Source organism: Vulpes vulpes, unplaced genomic scaffold (genome assembly GCF_048418805.1).
Source record: "Vulpes vulpes isolate BD-2025 unplaced genomic scaffold, VulVul3 u000000652, whole genome shotgun sequence".
Taxonomy (NCBI): Eukaryota; Metazoa; Chordata; class Mammalia; order Carnivora; family Canidae; genus Vulpes; species Vulpes vulpes.
In genome coordinates, this window is record NW_027325771.1 from 2,917,132 (window position 1) to 2,934,716 (window position 17,585).

The 17,585-nt window shown below is 48.5% G+C and overlaps 1 protein-coding gene across 3 annotated transcripts in view; it reads left to right on the top strand.

The window, feature by feature from the left end:
- The window catches only part of SMN2 (survival of motor neuron 2, centromeric), a 42,437-nt gene extending 36,836 nt beyond the window's left edge, over nucleotides 1-5,601 (top strand). For all 3 annotated transcript variants that reach the window (XM_025982088.2, XM_025982096.2, XM_025982104.2), the window contains one exon: nucleotides 5,246-5,601. In XM_025982088.2, coding sequence (XP_025837873.1) covers nucleotides 5,246-5,380 — 135 coding nt within the window. In that variant the 3' untranslated portion in view covers nucleotides 5,381-5,601. The remainder of the gene's footprint in view (nucleotides 1-5,245) is intronic.
- Nucleotides 5,602-17,585: the final 11,984 nt, after the last annotated feature.

Below are 17,585 nucleotides of genomic sequence, written 5' to 3' on the forward strand. Positions count from 1 at the left end.
CATTATTCACAAGTTTATTGTTGTGTTGTTGTTGTTGTTGTAAGATTATATTTATTCGGGATCCCTGGGTGGCACAGCAGTTTAGCGCCTGCCTTTGGCCCAGGGCGCGATCTTGGAGACCCGGGATCGAATCCCACATCGGGCTCCCAGTGCATGGAGCCTGCTTCTCCCTCTGCCTGTGTCTCTGCCTCTCTCTCTCTCTGTGACTATCATACATAAATAAAAATTAAAAAAAAAAAGATTATATTTATTTATTTGAGAGAGTATGAGTGTGAGGGGAAGGGCAAAAGGAGAGGGAGAAAACGACCCCCGCTGAGCAGGAAGCCTGATGTGGGACTCGATCCCAGGAGCCTGAGATCATGATTTAAGCTGAAGGCAGATGCTTCACTAGCTGAGCCACCCAAGCACCCACAAATTCATTGTTTATAGTGACTTTTTAGGGGCACCTGGGTGGCTCAGTTGGTTAACTGTCCAACTCATCATCTCAGCTCAGGTCTTGATCTCAGGGTTGTGAGTTCAAGCCTCACGTTGGGCTCCACTGGAGCCTGCCACCCCCTCCCCCCAAAATGACTTTTTAGAACATGACTACTGGGAATAATGAGAATCAAGTGCATTTAAGTTGTTTTATAAGCAGTTTACCCAAGAATAGAGATAATGAAAATAACTTTGTTAGCAATTCCAGTGAGAATTCAGAAACCGCAAACCCAAGTTTTTATTCCATATTTTCCCGATATTTAATATGTGTGTGTATCACAAATGGGTAACATTCTTTGGATGCATCTAACTGTTCACTAGTTGTTATGCATGAGCCTACAATATATTTATCTTCTAAATATTGATTCCAGATTTCAGGTACATTTTTACTGTGTTCTAGCTTATCATTACCTTGATGATTGTTCACGGATTTCATCAAAACATTTTTGAAATTTCATGGCTCATAATTTTAAGTGGACAGATTATAGCTACCTTCTTTGTTGGATTACAGCAAAAATATTTCATTTTTATATTAGCACCAGTAAGAATGATCAGTCTAATTACTGTTTTTCATTTCTGTAACATCTGTTAGCTTCCATTTACTTCTGTATACACATCTGTCTTTTATATTTGTCCACTCACAAACTTTATTAAGTGAATTTGGGTGTACAGGCATCATAAAAGGTGAATACTGGCAGGGGGCAGGAAAAAAGATGAATACTATCATGTTTTTTTAACAAAGTAAGAGAGTTCACATTTTTACCACAAAATATTACAATGGAATCCTTCCTGTTGAAGGATTGAATGACACTACTGTACTTCCTTTTTTGTCCTCAGAAATATATCACTTCTTGAGTTGGGAGAAAATGCACCTAGGTAGTATATACCATTTGAAGACTCATCATCTGAGATTTTGCTTATAGGGACAAGTTCACCACCACTCTTAGTCTACAGTAGGGGTCACAACTTTTTCTTAGGGGCAGCTGACTCAGAAGAGCATGTGGCTCTTGATCTGAGTCGTGAATTTGAGCCCCACATTGAGTGTAGAGATTACTTTAAAAATTTTAAAAATAGGGATGCCTGAGTTCAGTCAGTTAAATGTCTGCTTTCAGCTGACGTCATGACCCCAGGGTCCTGGGATCGAGCCCTACATGGGGCTCCCTGCTCAATGGGGAGCCTGCTTCTTCCCCTCCCTCTGAGCCTCCTTCCTGCTGTGCTCTCTCTCTAATAAATAAATGAAATTTTTAAAGAAAATAAAAATAGGGCAGCCCCTGTGGTGCAGCAGTTTAGTGCCGCCTGCGGCCTAGGGTGTGGTCCTGGAGGCCCAGGATCAAGTCCCACGTTGGGCTCCCTGCATGGAGCCTGCTTCTCCCTCTGCCTATGTCTCTGCCTCTCTCTCTCTCTCTCTCTCTCTCTCTCTCTCTCTCTATGAATAAATAAATAAAATCTTAAAAAAAGAAAAAGAAAAAGGGATACCTGGAGTGGCTCAGTGGTTGAGCCTTCTGCCTTTGGCCCAGGGCGTGATCCTGGAGTCTTGGGATCGAGTCCCGCATGGAGCTCCCCACAGGGAACCTGCTTCTCCCTCTGTCTCTGCCTCTCTCTGTGTGTCTCTCATGAATACATAAATAAATAAAATATTTTAAAATAATAATAAAAAGACTAAGAAATAATTTAAAATTTTTTCTCTTAAAAATTTTTTTTTCTCTTATAGGACTGGGTAGTAAATACATTAGGTCATAGTTTTCTAACTGCTGGTCTAGATGTTGCTGTCTCTTCACATTCGTCTTCTAATTGGTTTAATAATTATGAAAATATTTCCTTTGCCAATTTTGTTCTTTATGCTATTATAGAGAATAAAAAGTCTAAACTTTTGGGGCACCTGAGTGGCTCAGTGAAGCATCTGCCTTCAGCTCAGGTCATGATCCTGGGGTCCTGGGATCAAGCGAGTTGGGCTCCCTGCTCAGCGGGAGGTCTGCTTCTCCCTCTGCTCCCCTCCGCTGCCCCCCTGATTGTGCTCATGCTCACTCGCTCTCTTTCAACTAAGTAAATAAATTCTTTAAAAAAAAAAGTCTGAATTCTGTTTTCAAGGAGGGCTTAAAAGAAAAAAAAAAAAGACCACAAGGATGAAAGACAATGTCTCCCTACTTCTGTTAAAACTTCTTCTTAAAAGAAAATCTGTACCTTGGGCAACAGAATAAGAAAACGGAAGGATGATGCAATAATGATCATCTTTTGTGATGATTTATTTCATCATTGTTTTAGGTGAACTCTGTCCTTGCATGTTCTTACTATTTCAGTCTTTTTAAAAAAATCATAACTGCAGATAATCAGTGAATGTTATCTATTGTTACATGACAAAATACCCCAAAATTTACACCTTAAAATGGTACATTTATTATTTCTAGTTTTTGTTGATCAGGAGTCCAGGAGCAGCTTATTAGCTGGGTGGTTCTCATGAGACTACATCTCAAGTTTTTGCTGGGGCTGGAGGATCTGCTTCCAAGCTCACTCACTCCTTTTTGTTTGGAGACCTGAGTACCCTAGCTTCTTGGGGCTTTCCATACTCAGCCTGAGAGTCACATCATGGCAGCGGGATTCCCCAGAGTGAGTGACCCGATAGAGAGTGAGCAACACCACACCCACTTTATAAATTTTTTTTTTAAGATTTTATTTATTTACTAATGAGAGACACAGAGAGGCAGAAACACAGGCAAAGGGAGAAGCAGGCCACATGCAGGGAGTCTGATGCGGGACTCAATCCCCAGACTTGAGGATCATGCCCTGAGCTGAAGGCAGATGCTCAACTGCTGAGTTACTCAGGCTTCCCCACACCCACTTTAATAACTCAGTTTCTGCATCACACCCTGCCCCTTCCGCCTTTTTCTATTCTTTAGAAGTAAGTCCAACTCACTAAAGTCACGGGAATAGGATGACACTGTCAACTGGAGGGGATTATACAAGGGCATGCATACCAGAAGGCAGGTATCATTGGGGACAATCTTAAAGGCTCGCTACCACAATGAGCTACAGTAAAATAAATACAGAGATGAAGAATAATAAAATATTCAAGATGTGATAATAAAATCACTAAAATTCTATATTTTAGATTTATAAAAGAATCCAGTAGCATTATAGCATAATTGCAAGATAGGAGTTTTATCCTTATTCTTTTTAAAAGAAATTTTTTTTAAACATTTTTTTTATTCATGAGAGACACAGAGAGAGAGAGAGAGGCAGAGACACAGGCAGAGGGAGAAGCAGGCTCCTTCAGGGAGCCCGACGTAGGACTCGATCCCGGGACTCCAAGATCACACCCTGGGCTGAAGGCGGCGCTGAACTGCTGAGCCACCCGGGCTGCCCTATGTTTATTATTCTAAGTAAAGTTTCTCTGTTCTTTGGCAGACCTCTAACAAAGAGTGAGTCATGAGGCCTTACAAATTGTTATTAGAACTGCTCAAAACAGAAACTCAAAAACTAAGATAGGACCCATTGGACCCAGATGATATACCAGGAATTAATTTCCTCTTTTTGCTTTCCTTATAAATTTACAGATTCCTTCTTATGGATTTATTAAAAGATTATCATAGGACAATGAATTTTTTTCTGGACAGTGATGTAGTTGTATTCTGTAGATTCTGTTACGTAGAATCGTTACCATTTTCTACGTACTCTAAAACTTTGAGTTTTGTTTTCAACTCTAGAAAAGTGTAGTATTTTAATTTCTTGGTGATTAGGTTTAATTACCAGTTGTATTATAGTTGGATGATGTTTGTATTGTAATCACTGTTGTTTTTTTAAGATTTGAGAGAGCAAGAGCGAGCATAAGCGGGGGACAGAGGAAGGATGGCGTGGTTGAGGACCAGAGGGAGAGAGGGACAAGCATACTCGCCGCTGAGCAGGGATCTGAACTCTGGGCTCAGTCCCAGGACCCCAGGATCATGACCTAAACCAAAGGCAGATGCTGAACCAACTGAGCCACCCAGGCGCCCTGGTTTTTTTGTGTTTAATACATGATTTTTTTTTCCCCGAAAGATTTTATTTATTTATTTGAAAGAGAGAATAAGCGAGAAAGTGAGCGCAAGCAGAGGGAAAGCAGTAGGAGAGGGCAGACTGAGAGGGGAAAAGCAGACTCTCTGCAGAGCAGAAAGTGGACGCAGCTCTATCCTGGGACTCTGGCATCATCATGACCTGAGCCAAGGCAGACACTTAACTGACTGAGCCACCCAGGCACCCCTTTAATACATAGTTTTGATCATTGTTTTATATAAATGTGTTTAATCCTGTTAGGAACCAGTGTTCCTTAAATTTTTTTGAATAATTTTGCATATTCTATGAATTTCACAATTTGTGTGATTATCCCATAAAGATTGAATTTAGTATCGCATTAAGTCTTTATATTAGCATATTTTCTTCTAGTTTTATTTATCTTGATGAGTATATTGCTTTCTGTTTTTCTTTTGATTTTATAAGAAAATAGATTTTTTTTTGTTTTGTTTTGTTTTTTCTTTTAAAGTTAATATCTTTTTTTTTTAAATTTTTATTTATTTATGATAGTCACAGAGAGAGAGAGAGAGAGAGAGAGAGAGAGAGGCAGACACAGGCAGAGGGAGAAGCAGGCTCCATGCACCCGGAGCCCGACGTGGGATTCGATCCCGGGTCTCCAGGATCGGGCCCTGGGCCAAAGGCAGGCGCTAAACCGCTGCGCCACCTAGGGGTCCAAGAAAATAGATTTTGAAACTGCATACTTATATTAGATCTTTTTTACCCCCAGATTCAGGTGCAGCTCTCTCCCAAGGAGAATGGTATTTTGATGCGCCACGGTCAATGTGAACAAAATTTCATCTTTTTCTTCATGAAGAGTTGGTTGGGTGGCACAGTCACCTGTATTTCCACATGTTGTATGTGACTCATGCTTAAATAACAAGCTGTGTGTTTCAAGGGAATCATCAGTTTAAATAACTCAGTAATGGAAATGTGAGTAATTAACTCAGTCACATGTAGTACAGAAAAGTCAACCTGTGAAAATTTCGACTCAGCACATTTGTATATTGTAACTTCCCTAGTATAAAGTGTGTTAAGCTTTTTATTAATGCCTTTAAAATAAATGGTAAATTTTTTTAACCTTGACTGAGTATTTTTCTTTAGAATATATCTGGTGAGACAAATCTGTATAAAAACGTAGGAAGAGAACTACTTGAACTTATTTAGGTAGGGGTAATAGTGTAAAGATGTAAGCAATTATAAAGCAATGTTGTTGATAATCCAAGGTTGGGAAACAAAGCTCGTGAAGCCGGGTGTCTCAGGACTGGACCCAGCCAGTCGGGGACCACGGCTCTTTTCTGCTTCTTGGAAGTCATCTTGTAGATTGTCATCATGCCACTGCCTGACGTCGCTGCCCACGCTTTTGTGCTTTCGCCACAGCCTTGCAGTTCCATCCACGGTCCATTTGACAGTATCTCCATCAGTTCAGAGTCTCAGGAGGGATAGAGAATCCTGTTGCTTCAGTTGAGTCTGAGGCTTGGTATCTGTGCGCCTGGGATTCTCCGTCGCCTTTTTATCTGTGGGAGAAGTTGTTAATATAAAAAGTTCTGTTTCCTTCAGAAGTTTCACCTGGACAAACTAAATGTACCTAACATAGTTGTAGCTGCCCAGTACACATTTGTTGAATAACATGAATATTCAATTCCTGGTAAGTAAACTTCACAGGGTGGGGTGTTTTATAGCTTAAGCTTTCTTGTACAGGTGAGTAGATTTTTATTTTACTGGACACCTAGTATTTTAAACTTATTTCATTGCCTAAGTAAGTGTGCCAGCTTAAATTTAGTTACAAGGATAGCTTACTTGCGTTCTCCAACATTTTTAGAAACCTTTTTATTTGTGTGTGTGTGTGTGTGTGTATTTAAATTCAATTAACATGGAATGTATTACTGGTTTCAGAGGTAGAGGTCAGGGATCCATCAGTCTTAGGTAACACCCAGTGCTAATGACATCATGTGCCCTCCTTAATGTCCATCACCCAGTTACCCCATCCGCACACCTGCCTCCTCTCCAGTGATCCTCACTTTGTTTCTTATGATTAAGAGTCTCTTACAGGGAAGCCCTGTTATAATACCTAATACAGTTGGAAAGTGGTTGTAGGTTCAGGCAAGTCATTCACTTCAGCAATTATTTTTTTTTTTTAATTTTTATTTATTTATGAGAGTCACACAGAGAGAGAGAGAGGCAGAGACACAGGCAGAGGGTTCAGAAGCAGGCTCCATGCACCGGGAGCCTGACGTGGGATTTGATCCTGGGTCTCCAGGATTGCGCCCTGGGCCAAAGGCAGGCGCCAAACCGTTGCGCCACCCAGGGATCCCCACTTCAGCAATTATTTACTCAGTTTTATGTGCTAGGTACTCTTCTACGTGCTTGGAGATAGCAATTAAAAAAAAAAAAGATGAAAGTTCCTGCTTACAGCAGTCGGGACCACTGGCAAACAAGTGAAATGTATAAGGTGCCAGATAGTAATACATGCTATAGAAAAAAATGAAGTAGAGAAAGACGTTAGGCAGAGTGCAGTTGGAATGTGGATGCTTTTTAAAAAAAGAATGGTCAAGGGGCACCTGGCAAGCTCGGTCATGTGACTCTGATGTCAGGAAAGTATGTGACTGTTCATCTCGGGGTTGTAAGTTCAAGCCCCATTTTGGTAGTAGAGATTACTTTAAAAAATTTTTTTAAAAAGGGCAGCCCGGGTGGCTCAGCGGTTTAGCACTGCCTTCAGCCCAGGGCCTGATCCTGGAGCCCCAGGATCGAGTCCCATGTCAGGTTCCCTGCATGGAGCCTGCTTCTCCCTCTGCCTATGTCTCTGCCTCTGTGTGTGTGTGTGTGTCTCATGAATAAATAAATAAAATCCATAATAATAAATAAATAAATAAATAAATAAATAAATAAATAAATAAATAAATAAATAAATAAAATTCATAAAAAAGAATGGCCAGGGAAGCTGAGGTAACATCTGAGCAGGGATGTGAAGGAAATGAAAGCCATTCACATAAGTAGAGAGAGCACCTCTCTGTCAAAGGAAACAAGTACAAAGGCCCTAAGGGTGAGTTTGGCATGTTCAGGGAATGGCGAAACCAGTGTGGCTGGAATGGAAGTGAGTGAGGAGGAGAGATTAAAGTGTTGGGATTTCGGGAGGTAACTAGGGGTCAGGTCACATGTAGGCCACTGTAAGGTCTTTTGTGTTTGTATTCATCTGAGATCCACTGGAAAGTTTTGTTTTGTTTTTAAAGATGTATTTATTCATGAGAGACACAGAGAGGAGAGACGCAGAGACACAGGTAGAGGGAAAGCAGGCTCCCTGCAGGGAGTCCGATGCAGGACTTGATCCTGGATCCTGGGATCACACCCTGAGCTGAAGGCAAACGCTAAACCAGTGAGCCACTCAGGTGTTCCCATTGGAAAGTTTTGAACCAAAAGTATAGCATGATCTGATTTATTTTAAAATGTCTTAGGACTACTATGTGTTGAAAATAGATCATAAGTATCAAGAGAGGCAGCAGGCTGACTAGTTAGTGGTTAGTAGTGGTTGGATCTGAGTGTATTTTTTAAGTAGAGCTCAGCCTTTGCCAGTAGATGACATAGGGAGAAGCAAGAGAAATTAAGGATGACTCCCTAGGTTTGGGGCCTCAACAAGTGAAAGAACAAAGGTGGAATTTAATAGAGAAGTTGGCATAAAGGGTACTTGTGGGAAAGGAAGGATAGGAGCTGGGTTTAGACAGGTGAAATCTGAGTCGAAACTCATAATACGAGGAGTTAGATACGATTCAAGATTTCAGAGTAGATAACTCTGGGAAACGAACAAGGGGTAGTGGAAGGGGAGGTAGGCGGGGGGGCTGGGGTGACTGGGTGATGGGCACTGAGTGGGGCACTTGAGATGAGCACTGGGTGTTATGCTATATGTTGGCAAATTGAACTCCAAAAAAAATAAAAATAAAAAAAGATTTCAGAGGAGAGAACTGGGCTAGAGATGAAAATGTAGAAGTTAAGTTAGCATAGACTTGGAATTTCAAGCTGTTCATCAGGACCACATCTCCAAGCAGGGTCTTTCTTTCTTTTCTTTTCTTTCTTTTCTTTTCTTTCTTTTCTTTCTTTTTTTTTAAGATTTTATTTATTTATTCATGAAAGACAGAGAGAGAGAGGGGCAGAGACACAGGCAGAGGGAGAAGCATGCTCCATGCAGGGAGCCTGATGTGGGACTTGATCCTGGGATTCCAGGATCACGCCCTGGGCCAAAGGTAGGCGCTAAAACCACTGAGCCACCCAGGGATTCCCAAGCAGGGTATTTCCGTAGAGATGTCAGAGAACTCTGGAATACCCCTAGCGTTCAGAGGTCAGACATGAGAAAAAGCAGTAAAGGAGACTGAGGGAAATCTCGGTGAGTTAGGAGAAAACCAGAAAGGGTCCCCTGGAAGCCAAATGAAGCATTTGAGGAGGGAGTGATGGGCCACATCTACTGGGTCAGCTGTTGTTAACGAGTAATGGATGAGGAGTGAGAAGTGTTTATTGAATTGAGTGATGTCGAGCTCATCGGTAACTCTCCTGAGAGCTGCTTAGGTGGAATGAAGGGAAAAGCCTTGTGGGAGAGAACGTAAGAACAACTGAATATAGCCCCATACGAACAACTCTCTCAAAGATTTTTTTTAAATTTTATTTATTCATGAGAGACACAGAGAGGCGGAGACACAGGCAGAGGGAGAAGCAGGCTCCCTGCGGGGAGCCCGATGTGGGACTCATCCAGGGACCCCAAGATGCTTGACCCAGTGAGCCACCCAGGCATCCCTCTCAAGAAATTTTGTTTTCCTGAATTGGTTATATTTTGGTTTTAGTAAAATCATTTACAACATTTAGAGTTTTTGTGAACTTCGGTCCATTTGTATACATGTTTATGAATGTGTCAGTTGTTTAGATGAAATTTCTTACTGGAAGTCATGGTAGGGGGCAGCCCCGATGGTGCAGCGGTTTGGCGCCGTCTGCAGCCCCGGGTGTGATCCTGGAGACCCGGGATCGAGTCCCGCCTCGGGCTCCCTGCCTGGAGCCTGCTTCTCCCTCTGCCTGTGTCTCTGCCTCTCTCTGTCTCTCTGTGTGTCTTAATGAATAAATAAATAAAAATTTAAAAAGAAAAGAAAAGAAAGTCATGGTAGGGCAGCCCGGCTTGTTTAGCAGTTTAGCGCCCCCTTCGGCCCTGGGCCTGGTCCTGGAGACCCGGGATCAAGTGCTGCGTCGGGCTCCCTACATGGAGCCTGCTTTTCCCTCTGCCTGTATCTCTGCCTCTGTGTGTGTCTCTATGAATAAGTGAATAAAATCCTTTAAAAATATATAAATAAATAAATGAAAGTCATGGTAAAAATTTGAAAAATATGGAATTAGAACGAGAAATTGTAGGTATCGTTTGGATAAGAGGTTGAGGATCGTAGGAGATGTTTCGACGTGGGTACCATGCAAGGATTTAGGGAGTTGGAGAGGATTGGAAGACGTGATCAGAAAGGGAGAAGTTTAGAAACGTCAGGCTGAGCGCCAGGGCAGGGAGGGATGGCCTGGGTGTCCTGTGGAAACAATGTGGACTAGAATAAAAGGGCCCAGTACTCTTCTAGTCTAAAAATACTTTGTCATGGCCGTATTCCATTGTTTGTAAAGGGCCGGAGTTATTTTAGCTTTGCAGGTTATCTAGGATAGTCTCTGTCACCTATTTTTGAAACCTTTAAAAATGTAAAAAAGAGTCGTAGCGCAGACTGCACAGGCTCAGGCCATACTTTGCTGCCCTGCCTTACCCTAGAAGCCCTCATCAGAAGCTTTAGAGAGATTATTGACATGGAGTTCTATTTGTTTTTTTTTTCTATTTGTTTTTAAAATACCACTTTTAAGATCTACAAGAGAGAGAGGAGTCAAACCTGCCCCTTCCTATCCGCGGCCTCCTGGCCCCCTCCTGGAAACCAGCCGCTACCCGTCTTGTAGATCATATGTGAGAAGTTTGCTGTAACGTGCGCTCGCGTATACCCCATCAGTCAAGCTTAAAAAAAATTCTAGGTTCTTTTTGCTTTAAGTCTGAATTATTTAGTCAGTATTAGTTTTATCAGGTTGTTGCTTTTCATGTCCAAATGCCCCCTTCACCACCTTCCCTGCAGTAGTAGATCTGGGCTCTATAGAGACCTGTCCCCCCAGCAGGCACCTGGAAAGCTTGGTCACTGGGGGGTCCTGGTGAGACCCAAGGAGCTAGCACCGTCCCTCCCGCCCAGCTGCTGGCAGCTCCTCCACCCGAGATCTTTCTAGCAGCCCATGATGGCAGAGCCGGCACCACCGCCTGAACGGGCTCCTCTGATACCCCCGGGCTCCCGGAGGGGCCAAGGCGGGCGAGACCAGGGTGGGGGGGCGGGGGGGCGGTGCTTGGTAGGATGAGGCCTGAGCTCACGGCCGAGGATTGTTGAGTGGCCTTCGGTGCCCGAAGCCGGGGAGGGCAGGGCCCAAGGCGGGCAGACGGCCGGGGAGTCGGGGCCCGGTCCGAGGCCTTGCCTCCCGCAGCTGAGCCGTCCTTCCCTCTGGAAGAGCCTTAACAGCACGACCGTAGGGAGTTGCTCCTGGAATGGGGGCCCGGGAAGATCGCCTATTTCTTGCAAACCACGGCACGTTCTGTAAACTGAGGCCGCTCGGGTGCTGCTGAGCCCCGGCCTCCTGGAGTCGCCGTGTGTTTCTCCCCTCAGCTCCCGGCCGCCCCGTCAGCCTGGGGCGGTCACTGTCCCCGGGGTCCCTGCTCGCCGTCAGACGACACCCTGTTCTGTCCTGAACGTCACGGTGCAGACGGGACCAGAGAGGAGGAGCAGAGCACACGGTCCTGTGGCCGGCAGGGACATCGCAGAGGTTCGGGCCCCCGGTCCCTTGCAGGCTAAAGGCTGCCAGGGGCCGTCAGCGGGGAGCCTGCTGCTCCCCTGCCTGGGTCTCTGCCTCTCTCTGTCTCTCTGTCATGAATAAATAAATAAAATCTAAAAAATAAATAAATAAATAAATAAACAAAACAAAAAAAAATAAATAAAATCTTTAAAAAAACAACAACAAAACAGCCTTTTGCATCAAAGACGTCTCAGGAATTCTTTCTTGGCCATCAGATCAAAACCCCAACGTCTTTCCTAGATCAGTTATACTAAGTTACTGGCAAGCAGAGAAATCACAATAAAAAAATAATATGCAGGTTTCCTGTGCTGCTCCAAAGTAGAGCAGGCCCATTTTCATAGACCAAAACAGCAGAAAGCAAAGAAGCAAATGATTGACATGGAAAACTTTCTGAGCTTCCTCAGACCCCAGAGATGACCTCTGTGAGACTGCTTGGATCGCCTCCTGCTACCGAGAGTGCAGACGGATGGGGGGAGGGGGCAGACGCCCACATGGCCCAAGGGGACTCCCCACGGGGCCCCTCAGCTTAGGCGGCCCCGCGAGGACTTGCTGTGGCACGCAGGCTGGGCAATCTTTGTTCCTTTCTTTTTTTTTTTTTAATATTTTATTTATTTATTCATAGAGACAGAGAGAGAGAGGCAGAGACACAGGCAGAGGGAGAAGCAGGCTCCATGCAGGGAGCCTGATGTGGGACTCGATCCAGGGTCTCCAGGATCACGCCCTGGGCTGTAGGTGGCGCTAAACCGCTGCACCACCAGGGCTGCCCGGGAATAAAGATTTTTTTTTAATTTTTATTTATTTATGATAGTCACACAGAGAGAGAGAGGGAGGGAGGGGGCAGAGACACAGTCAGAGGGAGAAGCAGGCTCCATGCACCGGGAGCCCGACGTGGGACTCGATCCTGGGTCTCCAGGATCACGCCCTGGGCCGAAGGCAGGCGCCAAACCGCTGCGCCACCCAGGGATCCCTCTTTGTTCCTTTCTTTGTAAAAGTGAAAACCCTCCCTGGATCTTCTTTTTTTTTTTTTTTTTTTTTTTTTTTTAAGATTTATTTGTATTTATTTATTCATGATAGAGGGAGAGAGAGGCAGAGACACACAGGAGGAGGGAGAAGCAGGCTCCATGCAGGGAGCCGGATGTGGGACCCAATCCCAGGTCTTCAGGATCGCACCCTGGGCCAAAGGCAGGCGCTAAACCGCTGAGCCACCCAGGGATCCCCTCCCTGGATCTTCTAAGAGGTATTTATTTTAGAGTGAGACAGTGAGTATGCACAAGCTGTGGGAGGGTCGGGGGGAGCAGACTCCCCTGCTTGGGGTGCAGCCTGGCTCAGTGCTCCCTGCAACCTCAGGTCATGACCTGAGCTGAAATCAAGAGTTGGCTGCTTCACCCACTAGGCTACTGGCACTTCAGGGGTCTACAGGTTAAAGAAACAGGTGGCGATGGAGGCCTCTGTAGGACTGATGAGGATGAAGGCTTGTGAGAAGTGGGATACTTGTATTTCAGCTACTGAACAAAACAACAGAACTCCCTACAAATGGAAGCTGAGGGGCACTGACGTCGCCTCAGCCGCCCAGACCACTTGGGCCAGACCACTGGGGCTCAGTGGCTGCCTTGGGCTCAGGGCGTGACCCTGGGGTCTCAGCCGCCCAGACCACTTGGGCCAGACCACTGGGGCTCAGTGGCTGCCTTGGGCTCAGGGCGTGACCCTGGGGTCTCGGGATCAAGTCCCATGTCGTCGGGCCTCCTGCAGGGAGCAGGAGGATCTGCCTGGGTCTGTGCTTCTCTCTCTGGGTCTCTCATGAATAAATAAAATCTTAAAAATATATATAAAAAATTAAACACTGTAATTTAAAATTTTTTTTAGGGCAGCCTGGGTGGCTCAGCGGTTTAGTGCCGCCTTTAGCCCAGGGCCTGATCCTGGAGACCCAAGATCGAGTCCCATGTCAGGCTCCCTGCATGGAGCCTGCTTCTCCCTCTGCCTGTGTCTCTGTCCCTCTCTCTCTCTCTCTCTCTCTCTCTCTGTGTGTCTCTCATTAATAAATAAATACAATCTTTAAAAAAAATAAAATAAAATTTTATTTAAAAATTTTAAAAGATAAACTCTAGTTCAAAACTAAGGCTCCTTCCGAGTGGTGGTAGAGCAACAAGTGGTCTGGGCGGCCGAGGCGAGTCAGGCCCAGTTCCACCCCGGGTGGGCTGTGACCCTTCTGTGGTCATCATGTGAAGGACCTGGGTGATCCGCTGATGCCCTTCGGGCCACGTCCTCTGGAGGCCCGGGTCAGTCGAGGTGGGGGGGGGCGGGGCCCAGGCAGAGGGAGCAGAGGCGCCCCGCGGGGAGCCGACGGGACTCGATCCGGGCCGGCCGCCCTGGGCTCAGCGCGCGCCTCCCCCTGCTTTGCGGAGAACCCTGCAGGGACCGCGGGGCGCCCAGGGTCGGGGAGGGGAGCGGCCCCCCGCGGCCCCCCCCTCCCGCGCCCTCCCGGCCGCACCCTGCCCTCCGCCCAAGGTCACGGCGCGGCGGGAGAGGCGCGCGGAGACACGGAGCCCCAGGGAAGGCCGAGGCAGGCCGGGCCCCAGCCGTGCAGAGGGGTGGGCGCCCGGAGCCCCCACACTGGGGACGAGAGGACGGAGGGGGAGGGCGGGGGAGGGCGGGGCAGGATGAGGAGGACGGGGAGGACGAGGAGGAGGTGGCGTCCAGTCTGACGGGCCGGAGCCCGAGCGACACCCCGGGCACTTGAGCGGCTCGTGGCCCCCCTCCCTTCTCCCCTGCCCCCCTCCCTTCTCGCTCCCCCTCCCCTCCCCCTTCCTTCCCACTCCCAGAGGACACTGGTTTCCAAAACCTCAAGCACGAGGAGGAGGAGGAGCGGGGCGAGGTGTGAAAGCGCCCGCGGAACCTGCGGCCCACTGACCCGCGGGGACCCGCCCCGCCCCGCCCCTTCCCGCGCGGAGCAGGTGCACGACCGAGAGGCGGGACCCAGGGGCCGCCAGCACCTCCGCCCACCGGGCCTGGCGCTTCCAGGACCCGCCCCTCGAGAACGACTGACGAGTCGGGGGAGAAATCGATCCACCGAAAGTCTTCGGGGCTCCTGGGCTGCCCGCGCGGGGCCCAGGTCGAGACCCGGGTCCGGGGTTCGGGTCCGGGGTTCGAGTCCCGTGTCGGGGCCGCGGGGCGCCTGCTGCTCCCTCTGCCTGGGGCTCGGCCTCGCTCTCTCTCAGGAATAAATACGTAAAATCTTTAATAATAATAATATTAGGGATCCCTGGGTGACGCAGCGCTTTGGCGCCTGCCTTCGGCCCAGGGCCTGATCCTGGAGACCTGGGATGGAGTCCCACGTCGGGCTCCCCGCATGGAGCCTGCCTCTCCCTCTGCCTATGTCTCTGCCTCTCTCTCTCTCTCTCTCTCTCTCTCTCTCTCTCTCTCTGTGTGTGTGTGACTATCATAAAAAAAAAAATTAAAAAATAAATTAAAACAAAAAAATTAACACCGGGTCTAATGCGGGAGCCTTGGGCTCAGCGTCTTTGCCTCCCTGCGGGGGCAGCACCCATCCCCACAGGTGCTGCCAGCTGGCGGGCCGGTGTCCGCTGCAGGCCGCTGCCCGCATGGCCATCTGTCACCTGCAGCACCTGCTCCCCAGGCTCTTGGTCTCCAGACCACCTACCCCACGAGCCGAGCCCCTTGGGCCCTGAGGACAGAGCTGGGGGGGCTGGCGGGGTGGGGGCCGCAGCCGGGAGCGTCCATTGGGGCTGGGCCTGGCGCCTGCACCACCCACGTGGGGCAGGAGCCCTGCGGACCCCAGGCCAGCAAGCCAGCGGCACCCACAGCTGACCACCCAGGCCCCAGGGACCTGAGACGGGCTGGCCCCGGGCCCAGTTGATCCTTCTCTTGGGAAAAAAATACAGTGAATGAAGTGTTTCAACTGCCTTGGAGGAGCCAGTGTGGACACCCACGCCCCAGACTCCGGCGGTGACCGTGTCACGCTCCAGGATGCCAAAAGTGAGCCTTCAGCTACCGGCTCCGTCTTTGCAGGGGACTTGAACTCACTTCCTGAGATGTTCGTGAAACAGGGCGGGCTTGTCCCGGGTGGACGTTGGCCTCCCGGTCTGTTCCCCACTAAGTAAGGCACCTGGTAGGTTCAAGTCGCACGCATGTAACTTCATTTATTTTTATATTTTAAGATTTTATTTATTCATGAGAGAGAGAGGCAGAGACACAGGCAGAGGGAGAAGCAGGCTCCCTGTGGGGAAGGGTCCCGGGACCCGGGGTCACGCCCTGGGCCGAAGGGAGACGCTCGCTCAACCGCTGCGCCCCCAGGCAGCCCGGATTGGATCCTTTTAAACGTAAAATTCTACCTTCTACATATTTACTGATGACGTACACGATTCCTTCTGGTCCGTTTTTAACATTGATTGTGAACCTTCTTGTCTATTATAAGGACATACTTGTATCCGCTGAACATTAGGATCCCGCCCTGGGCCGGAGGCAGGTCTAAGGTGCCGAGCCACCCAGGGATCCCCTAAAACCTGCTTTTAAATTCTGGGCACGTCCGCTACACGACGAGGGGCAGCGGTCTTCCTACCTCCGCGTCGATCACAGTCGCCAGAGGACCTGCCGAGATGCCACCTGCGGCCCGAGCCCAGGGGCCAATGCAGGTCTGTGACAGCCGAGAACGGGCCTCCCTAATGAGTTCCAGGCTTTTTTAAAAGTCATTTTAATTCTAGTATAGTTGTCAGTGTCTTATTTGACACTTAGAACTCATTTAGGATTTTATTTTCAGAGAGAGAGTGTGTGAGCGTGGTGGGGGGAGGGGCAGAGGCAAAACCTTTGTTTCGTTTACAAGATTTTTTTTTTTTTAATTTTTATTTACTTATGATAGTCACAGAGAGAGAGAGAGGCAGAGACACAGGCAGAGGGAGAAGCAGGCTCCATGCAGGGAGCCCGACACAGGACTCGATCCCGGGACTCCAGGACTGTGCCCGGGGCCGAAGGCAGGCGTTAAACCACTGGGCCACCCAGGGATCCCCTTCTTACAAGATTTTATTTGAGAGTGAACGAGTTCTCACTCGTGAGAGCATGAGCGAGGGAGCACGGGCGGGAGCACAGGGAAGAGCAGAGGCAGAGGGAGAAGCGGGCTCCCCGCTGAGCAGGGCACCGATGCGGGTGGTGCCGGGACCCCGGGAACCTGACCTGAGCCGAGGGCTGCTGCGTACCCCACCCAGCACCCCCAGGAGGAGAATCTCAAGCAGACCCCACAACCCCAAGGTCATGACCTGAGCCGAAACCAAGAGCTGGGCACTTAACCGAGCCACCCGGGAACCCCTAGAACTCATTTAAAAATCCAGTTTCAGCATCAAAATATATGGCACGAGGGGAACTCTGTTCCCAGAAGAGAAAGGCCTGGGCTGAGTACTGTCACTTCCCCTAAAAACCCCGGAGCGGTGACCCACGCGCACCTACAGAATCCCCGAGGCACACGGGACCCTGCGAGCCTCTCGGCCTCCTGGCTCAGGGTCCCCGCCGCCTCCGTTAGGCCCGCGGCGTTGCCTCAGCTGGACCCCGGCACCCGGTGCCTTTGGGGGACCCTGAGGGGACCTCCCGGCGGCCTCCCAGCTCCTCCCGGCCATTCTCAGCACTGCCAGGTCATTACCCTCCACAGGACTGCCACTGGGCCCGAGGGTGCACTGACCCCGGTTAGGGCTTGGGGCCCTTTCTCGGGGTGCATCCCAACGCCCAGGAGCCCCAGGGAGGTGGCGGAGGGCCAGGGTTAGAGGATTAGTAACGACGCAGCTGGGCTGGATTCCCAGGACCCTGGCCTGAGGGGTCTCAAATAGCAACTTATTCAGGGGAAATAAAGAATTTAAAGCTCATAAAAGCCTCCACCGGGCCCGTCACCCCTGCAGGAGGGCGCCCCGGGGGGGGGGGGGGGACATGGAAAGGCGCCTCTTCCCTTACTCGAGGAGTTCCCTTACTCTTCCCTCCTCCTTGGCGTGAGGATTCGGCCCCCCTTCAACTACGTTCATTGGCTTCACTACGGCTTCCCAGAATGCCACACACTTCATTATTCTTGACTAATTTGCTTATATAGCTCATAAAACTTGAACTCTATAAAACCATTTTTAAGAATTCTCACCCTCCTCCTTGCACCCACCCGGTTCTATGCCACCACCTCAGACAACCACCCTTACGAGCTC